General features: G+C 40.2%; 1 protein-coding gene across 1 annotated transcript; it reads right to left on the reverse strand.

The window, feature by feature from the left end:
* Positions 1 to 1355: 1355 nt before the first annotated feature.
* On the reverse strand, positions 1356 to 17399 carry MEDAG (mesenteric estrogen dependent adipogenesis). Its single transcript, XM_072404438.1, has 5 exons — positions 17011 to 17399; positions 9528 to 9634; positions 6741 to 6853; positions 5035 to 5326; positions 1356 to 4211 (listed from the first exon to the last, which is right to left on the reverse strand). The coding sequence occupies exons 1-5, from the start codon at positions 17316 to 17318 to the stop codon at positions 4135 to 4137; spliced, it is 897 nt and encodes a 298-aa protein (XP_072260539.1). The 5' UTR covers positions 17319 to 17399; the 3' UTR covers positions 1356 to 4134.
* Between the last annotated feature and the right edge of the window lie 5790 nt (positions 17400 to 23189).

The following is a 23189-nucleotide window of genomic DNA, read 5'->3' on the forward strand; positions in this document are numbered from 1 at the left end:
GAAAAAAAAAAATGCTGGTTCCATCCTTCTCAATTTTAGTAGGGATTAAAACTACATATACATTTTTGTTTTTGTTATTACGGGGTTGGCAATTTAATGAGTAGTTGAACTCTTTGTATGTTTGTATGTTTTTTTAGCAAGGGTTAGTAAGTTTACTTTGAACTTGGCAGTGTCCTAAACTTGGCAGTGTTACAATGTCAGATTGGAGTTAGGTTGGCATGCTACAGATAATCAAAAACATCCAAGGATTGGCAACAACATAATTTTTTTGATAAGTTTATTGAGACATTATCATGAACAAGAGTTTTGTCTGGAAATAAAAGCACAGAAAGAAGTTCAACAGACAGTAAATTAATTAGACAAACAAGGTTCCCTGTGCCAAAAACATATTCTATATTATAAAAAAAAAAGCTAATAACAGGCAAGAACAGGTGAATTAAATAATATATATCAAAAATATCAAAAACTGCCTGCTAAAGTAATAAAAAAGAAAAAGTATAAAAAAAAGTGTAAAAAAAAGGACTTCCTTAATTGTTAAGTACAGCTTTGCCTTCCTAGAACAGAAGGTAACGAGGGCCCTTTTACACTTTCTGTATATGTAGCAACATTTGTTCTATTCACATGTTTTTTGTACATATATTAGGCAGATTGATGGAATGAGCATTTAGAAAAGCTATTTCCCATTGTGCAACAGCACTAAAAATGCACAAAGAACATTCTTCTTAAGAAACCTGCCTAATAAACACACAAGAAGTGTAGTGTAATTAGATGTTTCTTTTATTTTTTTGTTTTTTTAGTAAAATGTAAGTTTTACTGCAGGAAAATTGTAAAGTGTAAATGGGCCCTTACACTTCCATTACAAAACCAAAACTTAGTTTGGATAATGAGGCTGAAGTCAGGTAAAAAGATTTGTCATTGGGTTCCTTTAGGCCCCTTTTTACCAAAACCCGGACTAGTAAGCTTCTGTCTTTTAGCTGTAGAAGGTGCTGCTTTGGAGCCTATTGCCCCATGTAGTGTCAAACATCTAAACATGCCTACAGTTGGAAGAATTTAGGCTGATATGACCTCTAATTGGGGGTCTTTACCTAATCTCCAAAGGTTGACATATCTGTAGGAGCATGGGGACTTTGCACACATTCTCCCAAAGGGAATCCTAACTGTGTCCAGCTAGGGACTAGAGAGAAGATAGAGAAGAGCATCTATATGAATGTTCATAACGGAGTGTATTTGTATTTACATATTTTATGTATATATGTTCATGTAGTGTGCAGAATTGTATATGGGTGTAACAAGTCACTAAAAGAAATCTGGTTATATGCGTCTAAAAAGTTGAACAGCTCAGAAGAAACAACAAAAAAAACTTTTTTTTTTAATACAAAAATGCAAGACTAATGAGATTTACATTTTACATACAACAGATGATTTCTACAGATCATCCATGAATATATCCACATAGTTTGTACCCAATAAACAAATCTGACGTTTACTGAAGTTTTATTGCGCGTCTTTAAATACCAGGAATACTATGGCAGCCTGTGTTGTCTGGTTATCAAACATGTGAAATACCGCAGATAACTGTAAAAGCAGCATTGTTATATGGAACATGGATATTGTACTTCAGCCTAGCAGTTTTTATTTGTAAAGGCAACTGCTAAAATATTGCAAAAAGTGTTCATGATGAATTCTGGTGCTTAGCATTTTCAACATTTGTTGGCAAGCTGAACCAACGATATCACATTTCAGCCATTTTTGTGCATGACTTTCAACCACTGAACCCACTTTGCTAAAGGTATGAAATGAATTAAAGTGCATTGTAATGAACCTTCACTAGGAAAATGTTCTTTGAAGCATGGTCCCTACAGAAGAAGTCCATTCACACCTTTGTGGCAGCCTCGGACTCTTTTGTGGGATTGTTGGATGCCGGCATCCCCCACCATGTGCTGTGGTGTTATACACAGACCCCTATACCAGTGCAGGACCCAGTAGTGACAGCTGACGTGGAAATACAATGGGAACTTGGTATCCAACACACCTGGAATTCTGTCTTCAGCACCTATAAATCCACAACAAAACAATGATCTGAGCTAGCACCTGCTGAAACAATGAACAGCCTGCATACCTAAAGAAACTTTTCTCTGTAACCAAGATACTTGTAATATCCAAAACAGGCTAACAAAATCCCTTTCATCTGTATGACATTTGGGGGGTTTTGTGTTCACAGCAGGTAAATCAGGCCCATGAATTAGATCCATGGTAGGAGTGTTACCTCCTTAACACAAAAACTTTATCTTAGTCACCATTATCAGATAAGCATCTTTTCTGTATATACAACTACTGGAATTTCCCATCATTCATACAAGTTTTTTTAACATTTCAATATTTTATGCACCAACAATCATGTAAACTGCCTGCGGCATACACAGAAGTTTGTGACACTGCTATTAAGCAAGTTTGGAACAAGAAAAACAAGATCTGACTCCCATCATTCAATCATATAAGCAATGAGCTGTCAGCCAGTGTGATGTGGTGTATGCGGGGACAGAGACCCAGGAAAGCAAATCTAATACAAATCTGCAGCTCTAAAATAATATTTACAAGCTATTTAAACGCGGCTTACAAGTAATAAATTCAATGTACGGGAATGTTTACCATGGGAATTAGGAATAAAGCCGACAATGAATTTTCTAGACGTAAATATAAGTTATTATGCGAAAAACAAGTGCAAATATTGGTTAGCTTTGTTTAAGCTGATCTCCAGGCACAAAACAAATGCAGCGCTCTTTTCATGAATTTATCAATAAATGGATTTAATAACGCAAGCATTGGAAGTGCCTTGATTTGACTTTGGAGCGGTATCTTCCAGTCCACTGTTTGGGGGGAAAAGGATGAGATAGCACCCAAATCATGTGATAAGAGGAAAGAAATATGTAACTGAGATAACCTTCTTAGTGTATGGGTATAAAGGGAACCTGTAAAATGAAATGTTTAGCATCTGCTGCTAGACAAGAGTGTACAAAATGTAGGACTGGATGGGTAGAAATACATAAAACATGTTATGTATTTTATGTCATCTCTGTATTAAGCCATTTGCCTTGAATTCAGCCATTTTGAGTGTTATGATAATGCCAATAGCAATAGTCTCCCATGGCCTATAAGGGTTATCATAAGGTGCATGGATAAAATAGTCAGCCTGGCCCAAACTAGTAGTTGTCGGTGGGTAAAAGTGACAGTCTCATATGTTTCTGGGACTCTTTGGTGAGATATCTCTGGCTTAGATCATGAGTCTCTGTGGCCCACATAAGAAGCTCCAACTCTCCAAGTTGGATATTTCATTTACAACATGCAGAATACAACAAATGGAGACCGAACATTAAAAGATAGGACAGAATACCTAAAACGAATGAAATACTCATAAACACAAACAGGAATTAATACAAGGAGACCTCAATGTTGGTGTATCAAAAACTATAGAAAAAGCCAAACTCCGACTCAACCCCCCCCCCCCCCCATGTTCCACCTCCTAAAATTTAAATATTACTTTTGGTTCAATTGACCCATTAACACGAAATTGCAAACTTGCAATATTTCATGTTGCCTTGTGGATAGTTTGAAAAAGTTGGTATATATTACATGATAGTATATAAATATTTGTGTACCTCATCTCTAACAATTTTCTGAAAAGTCACATGGGGTGATTTCCCAAACCATAAATTGTACTTAGGGAGTTCACCAGCTCCTCTAAAGTGATTAGTCCATAACTCTTTCTGTTTACCTATACCAAGCATATTTCCATTTTAACTGTTTTTACCTTATTTAAACTACTGGTATATTATTCCATTTACCCACAGAAAACCACAGCTGGGCTGGAACCCAGCGCAGCATTAGAAAACATTATTCTTTAGCAGTTCTCCGCTGTATCAAAAGTGCAGTCCAGTTGCTTGAACAAGTGCGGGTTTAATCGGAAGGCACAAAATCAGACCTCATACAGGTTTGGGAAAAACTTCTTTCCACAAAAAAAAAGGCGAGTTTTATCCAGCATCTTCTGTTGTTTCAAAAGACAAGTCTCAGAAATCCCCTTTTTATGTGGTTTAATTTTAGGCTGTTTAGAATGCAAAGTCTTCCAATAGACATGTTTCAGGGACTCAGTGGCAGGACTTGTTCAGTATCCTTGACAGTTTCCTCAGCTGGAAATGGATCTTCCACAATTACATCTAAAAAAACATAATTCAATTTTAGGTATGTTGTTTTTACAAAAGAAAAGCCTACTGTAAACTAATACATACAGAACATTTATATAGAGCAGCTGTGCAGTTACATGCTATAGGGAAGTTGCAGAATGAATCCAATGCAATGTTTATATGATTGTGAACGCTCGGAGTATATAAAGTCAACCACATGCACAACAGTTTCATCATTAGTGACCATCCGATGACTAAAGATAACTGCTGTGGAGCCAAAGTCTGCTGTGGAGTCCGTGGTGAAGATGGTGGCTTTATGGGATGCTGTAGTGTCAGGTTCAATGAAAACAGGTATATTTGTGCCATGATCAGCAAGCAGGCTGTGCTAAGGCAGAATGGTGGCCAAGAGGTTAGCCCTCCGGCCTTTGCGGCGCTAGGTCCCAGGTTTGAATTTTGGCCAGGACACTATGATGGAATTTGCATTTTTTACCCGTGTCTGTGTGGATTTCCTCCTACATGCAGTTAGGTTGATTGGCTTACCCCCAAATTGTCCTTAGACTGTATTAAAGACATATGACTATGGTGGGGACATTAGGTTGTGAGTCCCTTTGAGGGACAGCTAGTGACATGACTATAGACTTTATAAAGTACTGTGTAATATGTTGGTGCTATATAAATACAACCTAATAATATTATTAATAATGGTATAAGTTCAACCAAACCAATAAGTTCAGTTCCACTGAACCATAAGGGTCCATAACCTCACCTAAAATACTGTACAATTTTCCTTTATAAGTTTTGAGTGCAATGACCTTTTAAATGTACACAGAAAAATGTCCCTCTCATGGAGGCTTACCAAGAGAATAAGCACTGGGCCTTCTGTCATGATCAAAGGTGCTGCCCATTCTGATCAGTGGGCTGGTCATTTTTGACAGAAACACCTTAACTTTCTCTTGCTTCTCCTTGTTGGAGCAGTTCAAGTTCAGAATCCTCCCGGTCACGTCACTGCTCTTTTTGCTGAGGCCCAGAAAGTAGAAGATATCAATCAACACATCAAGCTTGAACGTGAACGAAAAGTTCAGGTTGTCTTCCGTCATTTCAAAGTTTTGCCTTCCAAGGTAGTCTTTCAATGAACTTTGCAAATTAAACTAAAAAAGAAATGTAAAAACAAAGGTAATTACATTACAGAAAAAGTATATTAAAATAAAGTAAACCCTTTAGGTTTAGGTCACCTAAATCACCTGCTCACTATGCACAATTTTCTTCCACATTAGTAAGGGCCACTCAGTTACAACTCGTATTTTACATATAAACTCTGCATCAGAGGTTAATAAACTGTCACTTCCGTCAAGCCTGAGCCTCTCACTACACGAAAGTACTTTTATTATTTACTTAGTCATAAGAGCTACAACAAACGCACAAACTGTAACTGCAACAATGTGCAGATTGACTTGTTCTGACAGTCTGAGTACATTCAGTATTGCCAAGTACACAAAGGTGCAGGACATAAATGTCAGCAGTGACACAAAACCAAAAAACACACCACTAGAACACCCCATACAAAAACTGTGAAAGGCAAATTGATACTGGAAAAAAATATGTTTACTGTGTAATTCTTAGACATTAAATGTATTTTTTTAAGTTTTGTAATTCAGGATAGTGTAGAACTCAGAATGGAAGAAGCTAAACTAAGCATGTATGTTGTATGCACATGTTCTAACAAAAAGTTGAAGGAGCAGATGGATGAGCTCAACTGTCTACATCTGTTCTTCCATTATCCAATCACAGGCTAGGGTTGTTGACTGTATTGCTTAAATGCACCTGAATAAAGTTAGATCACCAACTTGGCCCTAATGCCTAACGAGGCTGCAGCTCTTAGGGCTGCATGGGCAATAAAATATATTGGCTATTATAACAGGGCCCATATAAAGTATATGTTTCATCAGTTTATCATATCTATTGATACATTTAACATTCAAAGTTTGCACAAACACATATGCTCAAATTAGTACCCCCCTGCAGTTTAATATTAGTTGTCCAGTGGATTGCTGTGACCATTACAAACCAATTTTAACAGACATGTGATAATCAATTATTGCAGCAGAAACCTGGACTTGGCGATAACATAGCGTAAATTTGGAGATGGCTATTTTGTCAGTAGGTGCCCTAAAATATATCTCACCACAATAAATCTTAGCTGTGACACTGATCTAATAACTTGAATACTTTATGTATCGCAAATATACTGTCCTAAAAATTTTAATTTCCAGGCTGCTGGGTGATTATGAAAAATATTAAAACCAGAGACAAACAGAAACAACTATTCTTAGGAAAACGCAATTATTTGAAATTCTTTTATTGGTATGAAAGCTGATCCTTTTTTATATGATGGTGCTTTGTATCTAAATACATGGACAAAACAAATGGGATACAAAGGGAGTATACAGCAAGAGGGGGAGCTTTCCTTCATAATAATAGTTAAATAATAATAGTTATAACAACATCACACTCAATAAAGGAAAACAGCACCAGTATATAACCAGCAACATTTTATTATCTTACCTGTAATAAGTAGTTTTCTCCCATAACTGAAGAGATGGCGTTATTCATAGCACTCTCCACTTTGGCCCTAATCTGTGGATGCCGCGTGTTCACAATAAATGCAAATGTTTTAGCTGAAAAATCAAAAGAATATTATTACAAAACAATTAATGTTTAGTTCTACAAAATTTATAGGAAAAAGATCACCACATTACATTATGTTTAACCCAAAGTTAATCCTATAGCTTTGGCAAGTGATAAAGTCAGATGGTGAGAAGTGTCATTACCAGTCCTTTATGAGCCTTGCCAGCCTCTGCCTGGTACTAAAAGTGACCTGGTGAGCTTACAAAATCAAAGATAAAAACTGCAGATCACAAGCTGTTATACTACCATCTCCAGTGAGTTATGTTTCATACTGCTGGATGCGTCTGTTTTGCATGCAACACCTCCCGGAATATTGGAAACCCTCATCCATAGACCATGTTTTTATTCCCTAAACCATACATCACTGCCGAATATTTGGTAGGTGCACAGCTATAGTTTGGTCTCCACATACTTCAAACAGAAACATGATATAAACGTGGCTTTGGATTGCAATGGAACAGCTACAATGAGTGTCAAGATACTTTGCTATAACAGTTGATTAAAAAAAATTGCAAGGTCCTTTAAAGAAGTAACTTAACGTAAAATACATTTACATGCTAATCCTAATTTTTAAAATACACTGTCCCGAGTTCATTGCGGCCAGGATGATGCAACTCCTGACAGCCGCAGGGGAAGCCGGGATATGTAAATTTTAGAAATGCTTCCAACGTGTGTTTGAGGTGTGCCAGAAGAAGTGAATGCTAAGCAAACAAGTACCAAATACAGATTTAAGTTCTCTGCTGGAACTCTTTAAACGCCAAATAAGCTCTGACATTCTCCCTAATAGATGTAGTTAGTATGTGGTGTAAAAGGAGTTAAAGTAAACTATGTACAAGGCATGCAGATGACCAGTATGCAGGGAGTACAGGTGAGCTATGTAAAAGGGGTGAAGATGACCAGTATGCAGGGTGTACAGATAAGCTATGTACAAAGGGTGCAGACGACTGGTCTGCAGGGAGTACAGGTGAGCTATGTACAAAGGGTGCAGACGACTGGTCTGCAGGGAGTACAGGTGAGCTATGTACAAAGGGTGCAGACGACTGGTTTGCAGGGAGTACAGGTGAGCTATGCACAAGGGGTGCAGATGACCTGTATGCAGGGAGTACAGATGAGCAATGTACAAGGGGTGCAGATGACCTGTATGCAGGGAGAACAGGTGAGCTGTGTACAAGGGGAGTAGGTGAGCTGTGTTCAGAGAGATATGTACAATTGATGCAGGTGAACTGTGTGTAGGGAGTACAGGTGAGCAATGTACAAGGTTGCAGATGACCTGTATGCAGGGAGTACAGGTGAGCTGTGTACAAGGGGTGCAGATGACTGGTTTGCAGGGAGTACAGATGAGAAATGTACAAGAGGTGCAGATGACCTGTATACAGGGTGTACAGGTGAGCTATGTACAAGGGGTGCAGATGACCTGTATGCAGAGAGTACAGGTGAGCAAGTACAAGGGGAGTAGGTGAGCTGTGTTCAAAGATATATGTACAATTGATGCAGGTAAACTGTGTGCAGGCAGTACAGATGAGCTATGGGTATAAGGACTTTGGCATATGTAAGTTGTGTTGATACTAAGTAGGCTCAGGATCTATTTAACTATTAAAATGCCTTTAAAAACCCTTAAAATGCCCTCTCCCCTTTCAAAGCAGTATGGGGACACCCACCATTTGGCCCAGCATGCTATGTATTATTATTTTCCTAAAAGTGCCCAGGGGTGCCCCATGATTATCACAATCCAGTGCCTGACTATGGTGGGTTGGGTGTTCTTTCTGTCCCAATTACTATTTTGCCTGAAACCTGCCCTGACTGTTAACTTTTAATTAATCAGCCCTAATCTATTTATCCTTTTACTTGTTACAACCCTCACCTTCTGATAAATGTTTTTATTATAAATATAAATATTCTAGCTTACTCACTCACAAGTGGAATAATTGTAAGTATGAGAATATGAATTATGTATCCCATCTAAGAACTTTGTACATTTTACTTTATTTTGCGCAAAGGAAAATAATCACAATGAACACAGAAGTGAAAATGTCAAAATGCCAACTTTAAATTTGTGACCTCACTGCTTTCCCACCCCAAAAAAAAGTCACATATGACTAGGTGTAGAGATACGTACAATGCATGGATTACAATATAAAGAAGTGATAAAATAGAAAACCTAAAACGACCTAACACTGAACATGACGTACGGGTATTTACTACCATTACACACATGGAATATTTCTGCTTTTATGTAAAACTCATCTGTTTTGTTCTTACCATCATCTAATCGCTGTGTATAACTTGTTGGCTCTGAAATGTGAAGTGCACAGTACATCCAGCACTCCGATCGCCTAGAATGTTGTCATTCCTTCCTGAACACATTACAGACATTAAGCTTTTTATTTACTCATGACAAAAAGGTCGAAGTTTGATTTGGTTTTCTGAGTCAACAAGATTTACTTAAGGTTACAGCTCACATGCTCATCCCAGAATTTGTTCCCGTGTGGGAAGAAATTGTAGGCTGGTGTCAGTCCCCGTATTGTGACCCAAATCTTCAGTAAGCACTCGATAACAGCCAGGTGGTTACTGAAATGTTCCGGGTGGTACGCCCTGCTAAAAGGGGCCGGGGAGAACACTGAGCTCAGCAATACAGACATAGGGCTTGGTAAAATCCCACCATACCTGAGTTGGAGTTGACTTTTTGTACGTTGGTTAGAAACAACATTGGTTTTGAAAGCACTGTTTCTCGGTAATCTTTGTAGTCAGCGTGGCTCTTTAGAGTGACTTTCCTAAACAGAAAAGAAGAATATATTACAATGTGCTATGCATGTCATGATACATAAACGCAATGTGCCAGATTTCAAGAACATTTCTAAACTAATGAATGGCTAAACTGACTGTCCACAAGTTGTCCTAATTTATTATCTTTTGAAACACAAGAGGAAGAAAAAGTGCAGAGCTCTGGGCTTTATGTCTCTAATCTTAATTGGTTTGTGGAAGAAAGAAGCTCAATACTTGAAACAGATTAAACACACCGCAAGTAAGAGAAAAGCACAAAGAGTAAGAGAATGATATGATCATTTCTTGCTGCTCTGGACAGAGAGAGAGAGAGACTGAAAGCAAACAACTTATGCCGTGTCCATCATAATGCTTAGAAAAGTCAAGTAAAGGGTGCACCATATATTAAAGCTAAGTCCAGACCTGTCTCGGGATTGAGTGATCCCGCTACTCCTAGAAGCTGGACCCATGCCCTGGCCAATCAAGATGGCTTAACCTAGAAGAGAACTTCAGAGTGATGATAGGGGAATACTTAAAAAATTGCAAACATGCAGGTAACTTTTTTGAGGAGACATTGCTTGTCCTATCTGCAACGACCTGAATGATCACATTTTTAACCTAATTGCACCCTAAGTAAAAATTCTCAATCTTCTCTTTGGTATCAGCCACCTAGGGAGTGCATTGTTTTCAATCAGTTGGCCAACTCCCAGATTCAAACTGTGGAGAACTGCAAACCAGGATAAAGGGTGTGCATAAGCTATAACAAAATATGCCTGCCCACATATACTTTATTCACATCAAGCTGATACTTTTATTGAAAGTGTAAAGTCCTGAACAGGTGTCAGATAAACTTCAGATGACTGTTGCTGGAAATGATCCTTCATTTTCAGTGACAGGAGAGGGAATGAGCGCTGTAAACACAGCACTGTCTATGCCTGAATATCCGGACTGTAAAATATCACAGCACTCATTTACAAGCAAGTGTAGAACAAATTATTGGTTATCTAAAGCTGTGAAAAGAGCTGTTTACAGCAAAGGAAGGAGGAGCGAGCAGCACCCTGCTGTGCTCTCCTACATAAGAATATACAGTGGTCATTCCCGCATCTATCAGGGCGGACGGATGAATGACATCAGAGGACAGCAGTACACATTCTAGATTTTCACCCAACGTGATCACATTTACAATCATGATAATTCATCTCGGATAACAATCATCTATTGTGTGTATGTAGCATAACACATACAATATCATTATCCTTTCCCTTTAATGGACTGCTTTTAAAACTTCTTTTGTTTAAAAAAAACATATAGGTTTACAGTTGTAGGTTTTTATAGGGTAGAAGTGGATTGGTTGGAGGTTTTGGAAATGTTTCACTTATTCCAGTGACTGATATTTTAAAGTGATTTCATTTGGAAGTAATCTGCCAAGTATGATGTGTGAAATGAACTGCTGCCATGAAGGAAGCTGACATCAGAGAGAAGCGCTGTAAACAAGCTCTTTTCACAGCTTTAGTAAACCAATAACTTGTTCTACACTTGCCTGTCAATGAATGCTGTGATATTTTACAGTCCGGACATTCAGGCATAGATTTACCATTTGGAAATGATGTCATGCTAATACCGGCAGTCAGCGGTCCAAAAGACATTACAGGCGGGCTGTATCCTGACCACAGAGGGAGAAATGACGTCACCCCAAGAGACACACCAAACTTCCCCAAAAGTGAAGGAACATTTGTCACACATTTTGGTCTAGCTAGACACAACACTGGCTGGCGATGGCAATGATTCTTAACACTTTTCTGTGCCACGGCACAGCAGCTGATGCCAACACATCACCACTCAATTCCAAGTTTTCCAAGCCTATAAAGATAGCAGTAAACTAAAGACGCCCCTAAGTTTCCGCAGAAAGTAGATTTATTTTAGTCATAAGGGGTTACAAGAATAGTCATTAGAATAGGAGGAAAGGAAAGTAAGTCTTTGCCGGGGAAAAACACATACATGGACCTATTTGTAAGGCAGAAATATGACATATAATACATTACTGCCTTTGAAACACATGTACTTGGAAAATTCTCCACCAGTGAATGTCAGATTCGCTGCTTTATAAATAGACCCCATAGTCTCTCCTTTTACTAGGTAGTGCTGTTTTTTTTTATTCTAAAAGCCCATTATACCTGAAAGCAATGCGCACTAGTGAATGCATTTCAGTGTTCTCCCCAGACCCTTTTAGCTGGGTGCACCACCCGACCCTGTTCAGTATCACCTAGCTGTTTTTGGGTGGTTACTGAAGAGTTGGGTCTCAATACAGCAACTGTAAAAATTTTCCCACCCCGCTTAAGACAATTTCTAGGTATTTTCATGAGTGTATTGCGGCATGTTGCATTAGGCAGCCTATTCTGTAACAACCCCAGCACAAGAAGATAAAGGTACTTCTGCGGAATTATTTTGCAGATCAAACCTGGGGAACATTTATAAGTTCTTCCTTTGTGATGGCTATTCTGTTGAATCTTGTATTTTGTTAGTAAGAGACAGATTTGTTATCTGTATGCAGAATGTTGAGTACATTAGAACAGTATTTCCCAACCTTCTAGCCCAGGAGGAATCCATGCTAAAACAAATAATTTGGTGTCAGTGGGGGAAACTTCTGTTAAGCTACGTACACACGTCAGATTTTTATCGCCCGATAATCGGCATCGGCCAATTATCGGGCGAAAATCTGCCGTGTGTACAGTCGGTGTCGTCCATCGTCCGGACGACCGACCTGCCGGATCCACGGACGATGGACGACAGCCGATCCTAATGAAAGGGAAGGGGAGAGCGCGCAGCAGGGTGCCGCTCCGTCGCTCTCCCCCTCCCCTCTCCATAGAGAATGAACGGTGCTGTATGTACAGCACCGTTCATGCATCGTGCACTCCCTTGTCGTTGGAAAGGATCGTGAAAGATCCTTTCCAACGACAAAAATTGGAAGTGTGTACGCAGCTTTACAGTGGTGATCAAAACCCCACCCTCACAGATGGCTAAAGATATCACCAGTGTCATGACGGTGGCTCTACCAAGTGGCCCTGCACCCAGAACAAGGCAGCCAACATCAGATGGAAAGTCCACAGCTTGAGGAACCCCTAACAACCTAAGAAGACCCCTGGTTCAGAATGGCTGTATTGGAATATCCGCAATTATTTAAGAAGTGCTCCTTAGCAACTTCTATTTCTGCAACAGAGGTGTAATAAAGTTGATACACAAAGGAGGTGCTCGCAGTTGCGGAGGCGAGAAAATAGTCAGACGGTTTCCATTTGGTTGTGCAAACATGCACAAGTCAACAATTCGGTCATAAAGATTCATGCTAACATTTATGCTTACAAATATTATGCCACCTAATACTTTAACAAATGTCCCCCGTTGTGGCGAGATACTTTGTATTGCAGAATTGTGCTGTGGGGTTCTATTCAAAATGTATAGCACCACAATGTACGCATAGTATATGCTTGGGGTGGTAAAATCATTTTACTGCATAGTGGGTAATGTGAACAAACCCAAAAGAAAATCTTTCATGCTGAAGCGCAGAACCTGACAATTCTGACCCAGTTGTCAGGCCATCTTGCTTCATAGTATGAGTCACTGACCGGGAATAAAGATGTAGATAAGGACTAGCTGACTTTTATAACGCCGATACTTGCTCCAGAACAGTGAAAACGCTGCATCAGTCCAACAGCCCCTAGCGATTTATAATCATCGATTGCAACCTCCATTTTTTTCCTTGTAACAGGTTCAATGGAAGTCCTACAAGCCGGGTGCTTGGTGCCCAACTTCTATAGGAAAAACTTAGGAATTTCTTTACACATGTCCCCATTTTTTAATTAATTTTGGTTACAAAGGGATACAAGAATGTTCATTAGAATAGGTACAGCCACAAAGATAACTATAGGTTGTTATTTATAAAGCACTCCATGATGGAGAATCAAAGACTAACATTGAAAAACAGGGACCTGGAAGATTCTCCACCAGGGAATCTTTCAGTAAATGGCAGGTTCCCTGCTTTATTAATAGACCCCATAGAATCTCAGAGGGGCTACAAAGGTTTTCAGGGCAGTGCTGTTTTTACTATTTTAAAGAGTCAGAAAGCAATGCGCCCCAGTGAACACAAGTTCTTGAGGTGTGCTTTGGGATGTTGCCCATTCTGTAACATTAGAACAGAAAAGAATCTTTTCAGCCATGAATATATTTTTGCAAACCCCTGCTAAAACGAATTCATTTTGGACTAGTATAGAATTCCCCCTAATAAAGGTGATCAACATGCTAAAAATATCACCAGTGTCATGCAGGTAGCCCTAACAAGTGGCTTTTGACTAAGAACTATGCAGATAGGAGGTCCACCAGCCACAGCTTAGGGAACCCCTGTTAATTTCTGGAGGAACCTTACAGTTCCATGGACGCCTGGTTGAGTTCGGCTGTATTAGAATATCTGCAATCGTTTAATAAGTGTTCCTCAGCACCTCCTTATTTTGCAACAGAGGTATAAAAAAACTGACTCACAAAGCGGGCGCTCGCAGTTGCGGCAGAGGAGAGAAAATAGTCAGTCGCCATTTGGCTGCACAGTCAGGCAGAACTAAGTCAATGCTTTGGTGAAAAAGATTCATGCAAACATTTTTGCTCACATATCAATTAATATGCAACCTCAGATTTTAATAAATTTAAACTTTTTACTGCAAATTTGTTCTAGAAGTGCCTTGTGGTACTAATAAAAATCTATAGCACCCCAATGTATTAACGTGTGCACAGGACATGCTTGGAGTGACGTGAGCATTTACCGGTACTGCCTATCATTGCAACATTGGTAATATAACAAGCCCTAAAGAGAAATGGTCATCAGTAAAATGCCAGTCACTGGTTTTCTTGTTTTATAGTATGAGTCACAGGCCGAGAATAAGGAAATAGATAAGGATTAGATGACTTTTATAGTGTCTAGTATCTTGATCCAGGTCAGTGAAAATGCTGCATCATCCTAACAGTCTCTAGCATAAAGGAGGTCACCAAAAGTTACGGGTTTACTCTAAGTCCTGCAAGCTTAGAACCATGGTGTCCAACCTGTGGCCAGAGGGTCCTTTGGGATGCCCAGGGGCCCAATCAGCCAGTAGTTTGGATTTTCCTTTTCTAGTTGCTTACCTACAGACATAGGTGGGTTCTGGGGGAATCTGACTTATAAAGGGGCTGTAATATGTCCCCAATCTCCAACCTCTCCTGCAACATGTCCCCAGTCTCCAACCTCTCCTGCAATATGTCCCCAATCTCCAATCACCCCTCCAGCATGTCTGCCACCTTTGACCAATTTGTGTAGGCTTACATACACAGAAAATGATCAGCGTCCCTTTGATAATGTCATGAGGTCCACACATCTAATTAATTAGCCACTATAAGCCTAAAGAATGTTAAGATCTTTCCTAAAGCAGAACCGGACTTATGGAGAGTCTTATTCCAGCCTTGGCTTTTCAGTGCAATGTCCCACAGATGTGACTACACTGAAATAAGAAAAGAGAGACTTAAGACAATCAAAAAAGAAAATATAGGCAAATATTCCATCTGATATGAGAAAGAGATGGTGGTAATGCCCTTCTATAGCCAGATGTCCTGGACCTTAATAGGGGGATCTCCATACCCCAAAATGTTAGTAGAATATTCCTATACAGTGTCATGCATTAAGAAAACATTGTTAACATTTGGAAGTGCTACGTTTCTCCAACCTTACTAAGCGATATAACCAGATCTCTCCCACCTTTATGACTGCCTCAGCCGTATGTAAATTAAGAAAGGATCTAATTGATGATTAAGGTTTTATTGAGGTTTAGCCCCCGCTAGGTAAAACTCTCAATTTGCCCCGGGGAACATTCCCACCAGAAAAAAGTAATAAAGTTATAAAACATTAAAAGTGTTGTTTCCAGACAGCAAAATGTCAACTGTCAGGGGTTTAACCCTTCCCATCTCTATCTAAAAAAAGTTTTAAATGCATTTTAACTGTTCTGTCACTGTTCCACTGATCTTATATCTTGTGCTGGGAAGGAAGGGTGAGAAGAGTTATCACTGTGCTTTCAGTGTTCATTTACAGGCTGGGGCTCAATAGAAGTATGTGATTTGTATAATACTAGGCTACCGTGCTCCGCTTTACACTGCTTGATTATTGCTGCTCCATGAGATGATTGCTGCCCAGTTTGGCAGAATTCTTTAAATTGGATAAAAAGACCAGGCAAGATATCATAGGGGAATTGGGGACTTTTTGTGTTGGATTAGACTGCTGGGAGTCCCCAACCATCTCCAAAACAGGAGCACCCATGCTTGGCCAATCCAAATAAACATGTTTTTGGTCCCTCTAAATCTTGGTGATACATATATATATGTTTATTTCTTTATTTAGTAAAATCCAGGTGATTTGACTACACAACATACTTTTCTGCTAATGGCCTCATTATATTGAATATTTCAGAGAACAAAGGCTGGGCTTATACTAGCTGTATTTACTGTCCCTGGGCACCAACCGTCAAACCCTATGTGCCCGGGTGCGGTACTGAACTTTTGCAGGATTTGAAGTAGCTATGAAAGCCTAGCACTGTGCTCTTCAACCTTTTTCAAATGGAGGAACCCTTGACATAACTTTCAGATCCAAAGGAACCCCGACTATAATTACTATATCCACAGTACATTAGCATGGTGGCCACGCTTACAGTTAGCCGAAAAGATCATCAGTTTCAGTGCTAAACTAACCTGAGAGGCACAAATTTCTCATCACTCCGCTAGCAATCTCTTAGGAAACCGGAATGGGAAAAACTGGTCTAGCAGATCGATTCCGATCTGGAATATGCTCTATGTGAATGTAGTATAATGAACGATTTTTCATGCATATGATCATACCATATGATTAGAGTATTGAAGTGAACACACATTCACCGTATTTACTCCAGTCTCAGCCCCTTCCTGGCCATGATCACACTGGTGCACTGCCGTTTCCATTTATAGCATAAATGTGCAATGATGTGATGGCACTCTAACGCACCTCATGTTTGGTGAATTGGGGGTACAATCGAACCAATGGGCAGCCTTATGGTAACAGATGCTAATATATTGTGAATGGGACCTTTGCCGTGCCAGGTTATCTCCCTTCTGGGCACACCATGGGCTCAACCATTACCAAGAATGAACCGTACTCAACTGGAGCGCCATGACGAGGACTACCATCAAGAAGTTATTCTGTATGGGGCACCAAATCAAAACAGTTTGACTTTTGCCATGCTGGAACTTTTACACTTGGGGCCCAGGAAGTTTATGATGACTATGACCATGGCTGGTCTATGAATGGGGCCCCATAGGTATATGATAGGGGGAGGGGGTGCAGTCTGCTCACCTCTGGATGTAGTTGATGACTTTACATTGCTCCCCATCTATGCCGGCCATCCCATCGCTGAACACATTGAAGCCTCCTCTCTGGTTGTGGGAGGTGAGGACATTGTTCTCCAGGCTCAGGTAGTTGGGCTGTAGATCCAGAAGAAGCCTCAGGGGCAGCAAAGCCATCTCACAGTTAGCAGTGGTCATTGTGGCCACCACGTCCGAGGAAACTGAGGCCATACTCATGTTAGATCGGGTGCTGGACAGCCGGTCCTCCCGGGTTATGTTGACAGGATCGGCGACGGCCATGGTAACGATAGTCTGCATGGAATGCACAGAAATGGGAGAACAAACTGGGCTAACACCGACCACTGCTGACGGAGCACTGAGAGCGGAGATCCCCGAGCCAGGGTGAATAAGGGCTGGGCGTCCTAGTGGGCGGGGTTACGGTAGAGCGGCCGCCCTATTGAGCGTGGCGAGAGCGCTCTTACTACGAAAGAGCGAGGAGTAGGCGGGCCTAGCGGGCGGGGTTATGGTAGAGAGGCCGTCCTATTGGGCGCGGCGAAAGCGCTCTTACTATAGAAGAGCGAGGGGAAGGCGGTCCTAGTGGGCGGGGTTATGATAGAGAGGCCGTCCTATTGGGCGTGTAGTAAAAAAAAGCGAGGAGAAGGCGGTCCTAGTGGGAGGTGCGCAGAACAAAACACCAACTTTGTAGGCAGAGCATAGAAGACAGGCCCAACCCACTAGGAGTGGCTGGACAGTCAAAGTGGGAGGAGCTAAAGTTTACCTGTCTGTCTCACCTGACCTCAGCCCGCAGGTGTCTCGTACAGTAAATCTTCAGCTGGTACACAATGCAGGGAGGGAATCTGCCAGCATAAACATTATTCACAGAGTTATGCTGAAGATCTGGAATGTCAAGTCGTTTCTCGGCAGCTCGGATTACGCGGCAAGTCCTTGTATGTAGCAATCATTAACAAGGTCACATGACTTTCATCTGTCAATCATTCTTAATTCTAAATTCTGGACAATGGTGAAATGATTGTGGGAGTGATGACCCCATGGGGTTTGGTGTATTTCTCTGATAGATGAGGATCATGATATAATACTATTTTACCCCCACAGGTATGCTAATGTATTAAAGCGGAGCTATCATGACATTTCTAACATTATATCAAAAGGCCGCTATCAGTTTCATAAAATGGAAAAAATGGTATTTTATAAAATATATTTAAACATTTATTTTAGATAGGTCCCCTCCCCTTCCATCTTTACTGCAAATCCTGCAGCCCCCTGGTATACTTATATATCATATCTTAGGAGGATGATTCACCTACCATGTGGATATTGGGTCTTTACATATGGGGAAATTATTTTTCATTGATGGGGATTATTATCCTTACAGTATGTACAGATAGTCCCCAGGTAACATATGAGATAGGGACTGCAGGTTTATTCTGCCCAGATCTCCAATACCTTGGAATTGTCCGCATTGAAAAAGAGTGTTTTTTTTCCATGCGGACAACACCAAGCACCTTATCAGGTCTTCTCCTAGTACCATCCTTGCAGCCTCTTTTGGTATCCAGCTCCAGTATAAGTCGTCCTGGAGACATTTTGTTCTCATATCTTCAATTTAAACTTAGCTGATGTCTTCTGCATCTGGCTTCTGCCGCAGTACTGCAGTCTTCTCACCAACCCTAAATTACGCCTATTTATTCACCTTTACAACTACTTATATATGCATCCCCTGATGAAGCCCGATGGCGAAACGCGTCGGGTTACATAATTTGAGCTGCTCACATTTGTTGCAATACTTAGTCAGATAACTGACTGTCTAGTAAGCAAGGCATACCCACACCAAAGTGACACCTAGGGTTGCCTTCCTTAGGACTATATTCTTAGTTATTTTTGTTTTCTCTGAGATTATGACAATTTGTCGTGAATAATTGAATTTATTGTTTATGTAAATAATATATCTAGCTTTTCCTTTTAACCATGTCTGTTCTCTTTATTTTTAATATTTGGTATCACAATGGGGTTTGGCAGACTATCCTTAGAAATCATGGGTAGGGCCACTCATTCTCCTTTTTATATGTACTGAAAAATACCTGCCAGATATGCACTAAGCCCCTTAGGGTGGTTGGTGGACAACATTGCCACCACTTCTCTAAAATCCCAGATACCATTAACCTTGTCCAGTTAGGAGCTGAGTGTATTTCTGGCAGGGTTATCAGGTAGGTTCCAGTACTAGCAGATATTTAAGGATACATAGAAAATTTTACATGTATTTGAAAGCTGTGCTGAATATAATAGAGATTAGTCTTTTTGCTAAGCATACACTTTGTACAGAAGAGACTTCAGGGAATGTTTCCTTTTGCATATGCCCTGTAGCTATCAGAGGAGCATTATTATTATTATTATTATTAATATTATTATTATTATTATTATTAATAATAATAATAATAATAAAAAACAGGATTTATATAGCGCCAACATATTACGCAGCTATGTACAGAATGTACAATAGGTATGTGGAAGGATTAGGCAGGATGTAACAAATTTGTAAAAATATTTGAACACAAATAGTAGGAATATTATGTATTGTAAGTCTCTTTGTCACAGCCTAATAAAGAATATAGACTTGTTATGTTTAACCAGTTGGACTTTTGTAGCCAGGTCCTTGTTCCTCCTGAAGAGCATCTATATTGGAAAATTAAAGGACTATTACTAAAATATATGTCTTCCATATTGCATAAAAGTTGCATGCCTCCGATTTTTTGGCTTTGGTAAATGTGATGGAGGTTCTTTCGAACTGTATGTTCTTACAGATGCAGGGGGTTAGAGTGAGCATTAGTTAGAAGTTAAGGTTTGCATCTCTGTAAGGAACAAATGCTAATTGTGCTTTAGAAGGGCTTTGCCTACATTTGTTGATGTGACTACCGTGCCTGGGGAAGAGGCAGGAGCTGAAAAACTTACTGAAATGCTAAAAGTAACAATTCAATTATCTCCCTGATTCTGCTTTATTCATTCTATGGATCTGGTTTCTTCTACATCTGCTGCTGCTTTTTGAAGGGTCGGACTTGCCCTCCATGCCATCTAGGGGGTAACAGGATAGCCATCTGGCCCTCTGGTAGGTCTTCGGCCCATTTTGCCCTACAAAAGGGCCTCCTTCTGACTTTCTCTGGTGGGCCCTAGGTACCCAGTCTGACCTTGTTCTTAAATGTTACCCCACCTGGTAATGAATCACCGTTCATCAGCAATGGGGCAAAGTCTTCTCTACCATGATGACCACACTCACTCAGAGGGTTTGATTTATGAAAGCTCTCCAATGCTGGAGAAGATACACTTTCCACCAATGATCTAGCAAACCTGGAATGGATGTCTATTTGTTAGCAAATGTTTTCAATTCTGAACCAGATCCATTCCAGGTTTTCTGAAACACCCAGGCTCACTGGCGAAAGTGTATCCTCCCCAGCCTTGGAGAACTTTAATAAATCAGCCCCACTATGTGGAACAAAGCATAGTAAGCCATCAAATGGCCACAGAAAATACTACTCTTTTTACTAGTGGTGGTGGGGATGGGGGTTCGGCCCAAAACCTTGCAGAACCTTTTTAAATACATTTTTTAGGAGTGAACCCTTTGAGGGTAATGCTAGATACATTTTGCTGTGTCAAAACTGTTTTACCTACACAGACCTCCTGATGGGAATAATTGCAGGCTTTCCGGCAGATAAAAATGTCAGATGGTCATATGGTATCTGGACATATTGGGACAGTACATATTGGGACAGTGTTGTATACACTAATAACAGAACCCCCCCCCCCCCCTTCAGCCTCCTTGAATCCATGGTGAGACAGCTGACTGGTCCCTCCCTTTTCAAGTACTATTTGTTCTGAATAAAACTAATGGTTTATAGTTGTTTAATTACTTTATCATTACTATAATTTGCATAAAATATAACAGTCATTTAGAGATCGATAACCACAAGTGCAATTAAAACTATTAAATCATTGAACCTGGGCACAACCATAGTAAATAAATCATTAACTTTGTTAGCAATTAAAAAAGTTGCATACTTTTTGTGTAAATTTGTGTGAACCAATGTTGGATTGCATGTTCATTTATTGTGGTGCTGATATAACTTATCCTTAGGATGACAGATATGTATGTAGATGATAAATAACAATATGATTCATTGCCTTTCTTTCTGACACTCATGTTTTGAGGGTGGGTGTGTATAAACAAGCATGAACAAATACTCAACTGTAAAAACAAACTTGAACCTTAAGACTAGTCTGTTCTGAAAACTATGATACTGGAGAAACAAAACTTGAATTGCCACAACGTGGACAGCATTATCCTCTGACAGGTGCTTAGTGGATAAAGGAGATTATTCCATTTTGAAACAGATGGCCTATGAATTAAACACAGAACCATTTATACAACTTTCATACAACACACACAACAGAAATGTAACAATGTAATTAAAATGTTTATCAGTAAGGACTTAAGCTACGTACACACTTCCAATAATTATCGTTGGTAAACGAACGACGAACGATCCTGCACGATATCTGCGAACGATCGTATAGCACCGATCTTGTACATGCAGGTAACGACACACACACATACACTCATATACACAATAAAGTATGTATTGAGCGAACGTTCGTTCATCACACATGCTCAGACCATGGACGATCAATGAACGACTGTACACACGATAGATGGTAAACGATCATCGTCCAATCCGATCCGCTGGTCCGGTCGTTCATTTCCAGCGACTATTCTCGTTCGTCGGCGTCGTTGGTTACTTTTTTTACGAACGATTTTTGCCCAATCGATCGTTCGTCGTTCATTTTCAACGATAAAAATTGGAAGTGTGTACGCAGCTTTACTATGTGGGTTTGGGAAACTTTCTTACATTGGGTATAGACAAGGGCTGTGGGTCCCCTATCTGAATTTGCACCTGCCTATCTCTGAAGCACAGCTACGATTTTATTGTTTGTTATGTGTTAGTTTGATACTTATCTGGTTCAAAAACCTACTGTTTTTTAACGCTGCACATGAATATAATGTTTTATAAACTTTTTGTTTGCCACATAACTCTTTACTTGCTTACATACTCCTTACGCCTTTATGCGTGGCCCCGCATTGGACTGTTTTATGGACGCAAATAATGCCGGGAATTTTAGTAGTGGCGCTATTTCAATGAAGAGGGAGTTTCACCGGCATTCCACTCATGGGATTTAGCTCCACATTGGCAGCGTCTGGCATGTCCAGCACTCCCCCTCAGCCGCACTTGTCCTTGCTACTCCAAGGCATGGACTCGAATGGTTGGATTTTCATAGAAGAATATTGTTATTATTATTGTTAGCCTGTGCAAAAAGGTTACCATTGAAATTTAACTCAGAAGTTTGACTAAGTTTGACACCCCTGCTATATAGTAATGGATGAGATTACTCCGTAAAATCTTTTTACATGCAGTAAAATCAATGTTTAATGCAGAAAGACTGCCAAGTGTAAACGGGCACTAATCAGTTTTTGCCTTAGGCTTTTTTTCCTATGGAGAACATTTCTGTAATGCGCCTGGGCACACAAACCACAGCCAACTCCAGGAAACCTTTTGTCAAGCTTTTATTGCGTAGTCATAAAACAATGCAAAGGTCATTCACAGAAGATCAGTCCGATAAGCGTGGTACAGATGGATAAGGCAAAGGCAGGTCAGAAACCATCCGAGGTCAGGGCAGGCAGCAGGCAAGAGTAGTCAGAAACAATCCAAAGTCAGGGCAGGCAGAGTTCAGGCAGAATCAGATATCAGACCGGGTCCCAATTGGTAATGACACGCACAGAGGTAATGTGAACCAACACATATAGAACGCACCCAAGCACACTGTACACACAAAGGCTTATAGTGGGCAATGGTATTCAGAACAGGTTCTCCTTAAATGGGCAGAGTGCCCAATAATCTTGCGCCACCTGGCGCCATTTGTTTGGAGAATGACTGAATCCAAACTAATCCAAACTGAATTCAAACTATGTCCTGCCCTGCGGCGAGGCAGCCGAGTGCCTCACCCCTGGGGGGTACAAGAGGCATGCGTGGTAGCGTGCGCACCTTTTACCACAGCACCCCTGGGACGTGCCCTACTTTGCACGTCTGCTGAGAACAAGAACATCCCTGTTCACGTCCATAGGTATGC

Source organism: Pyxicephalus adspersus, chromosome 1, assembly GCF_032062135.1.
Source record: "Pyxicephalus adspersus chromosome 1, UCB_Pads_2.0, whole genome shotgun sequence".
NCBI classification, from domain to species: domain Eukaryota; kingdom Metazoa; phylum Chordata; class Amphibia; order Anura; family Pyxicephalidae; genus Pyxicephalus; species Pyxicephalus adspersus.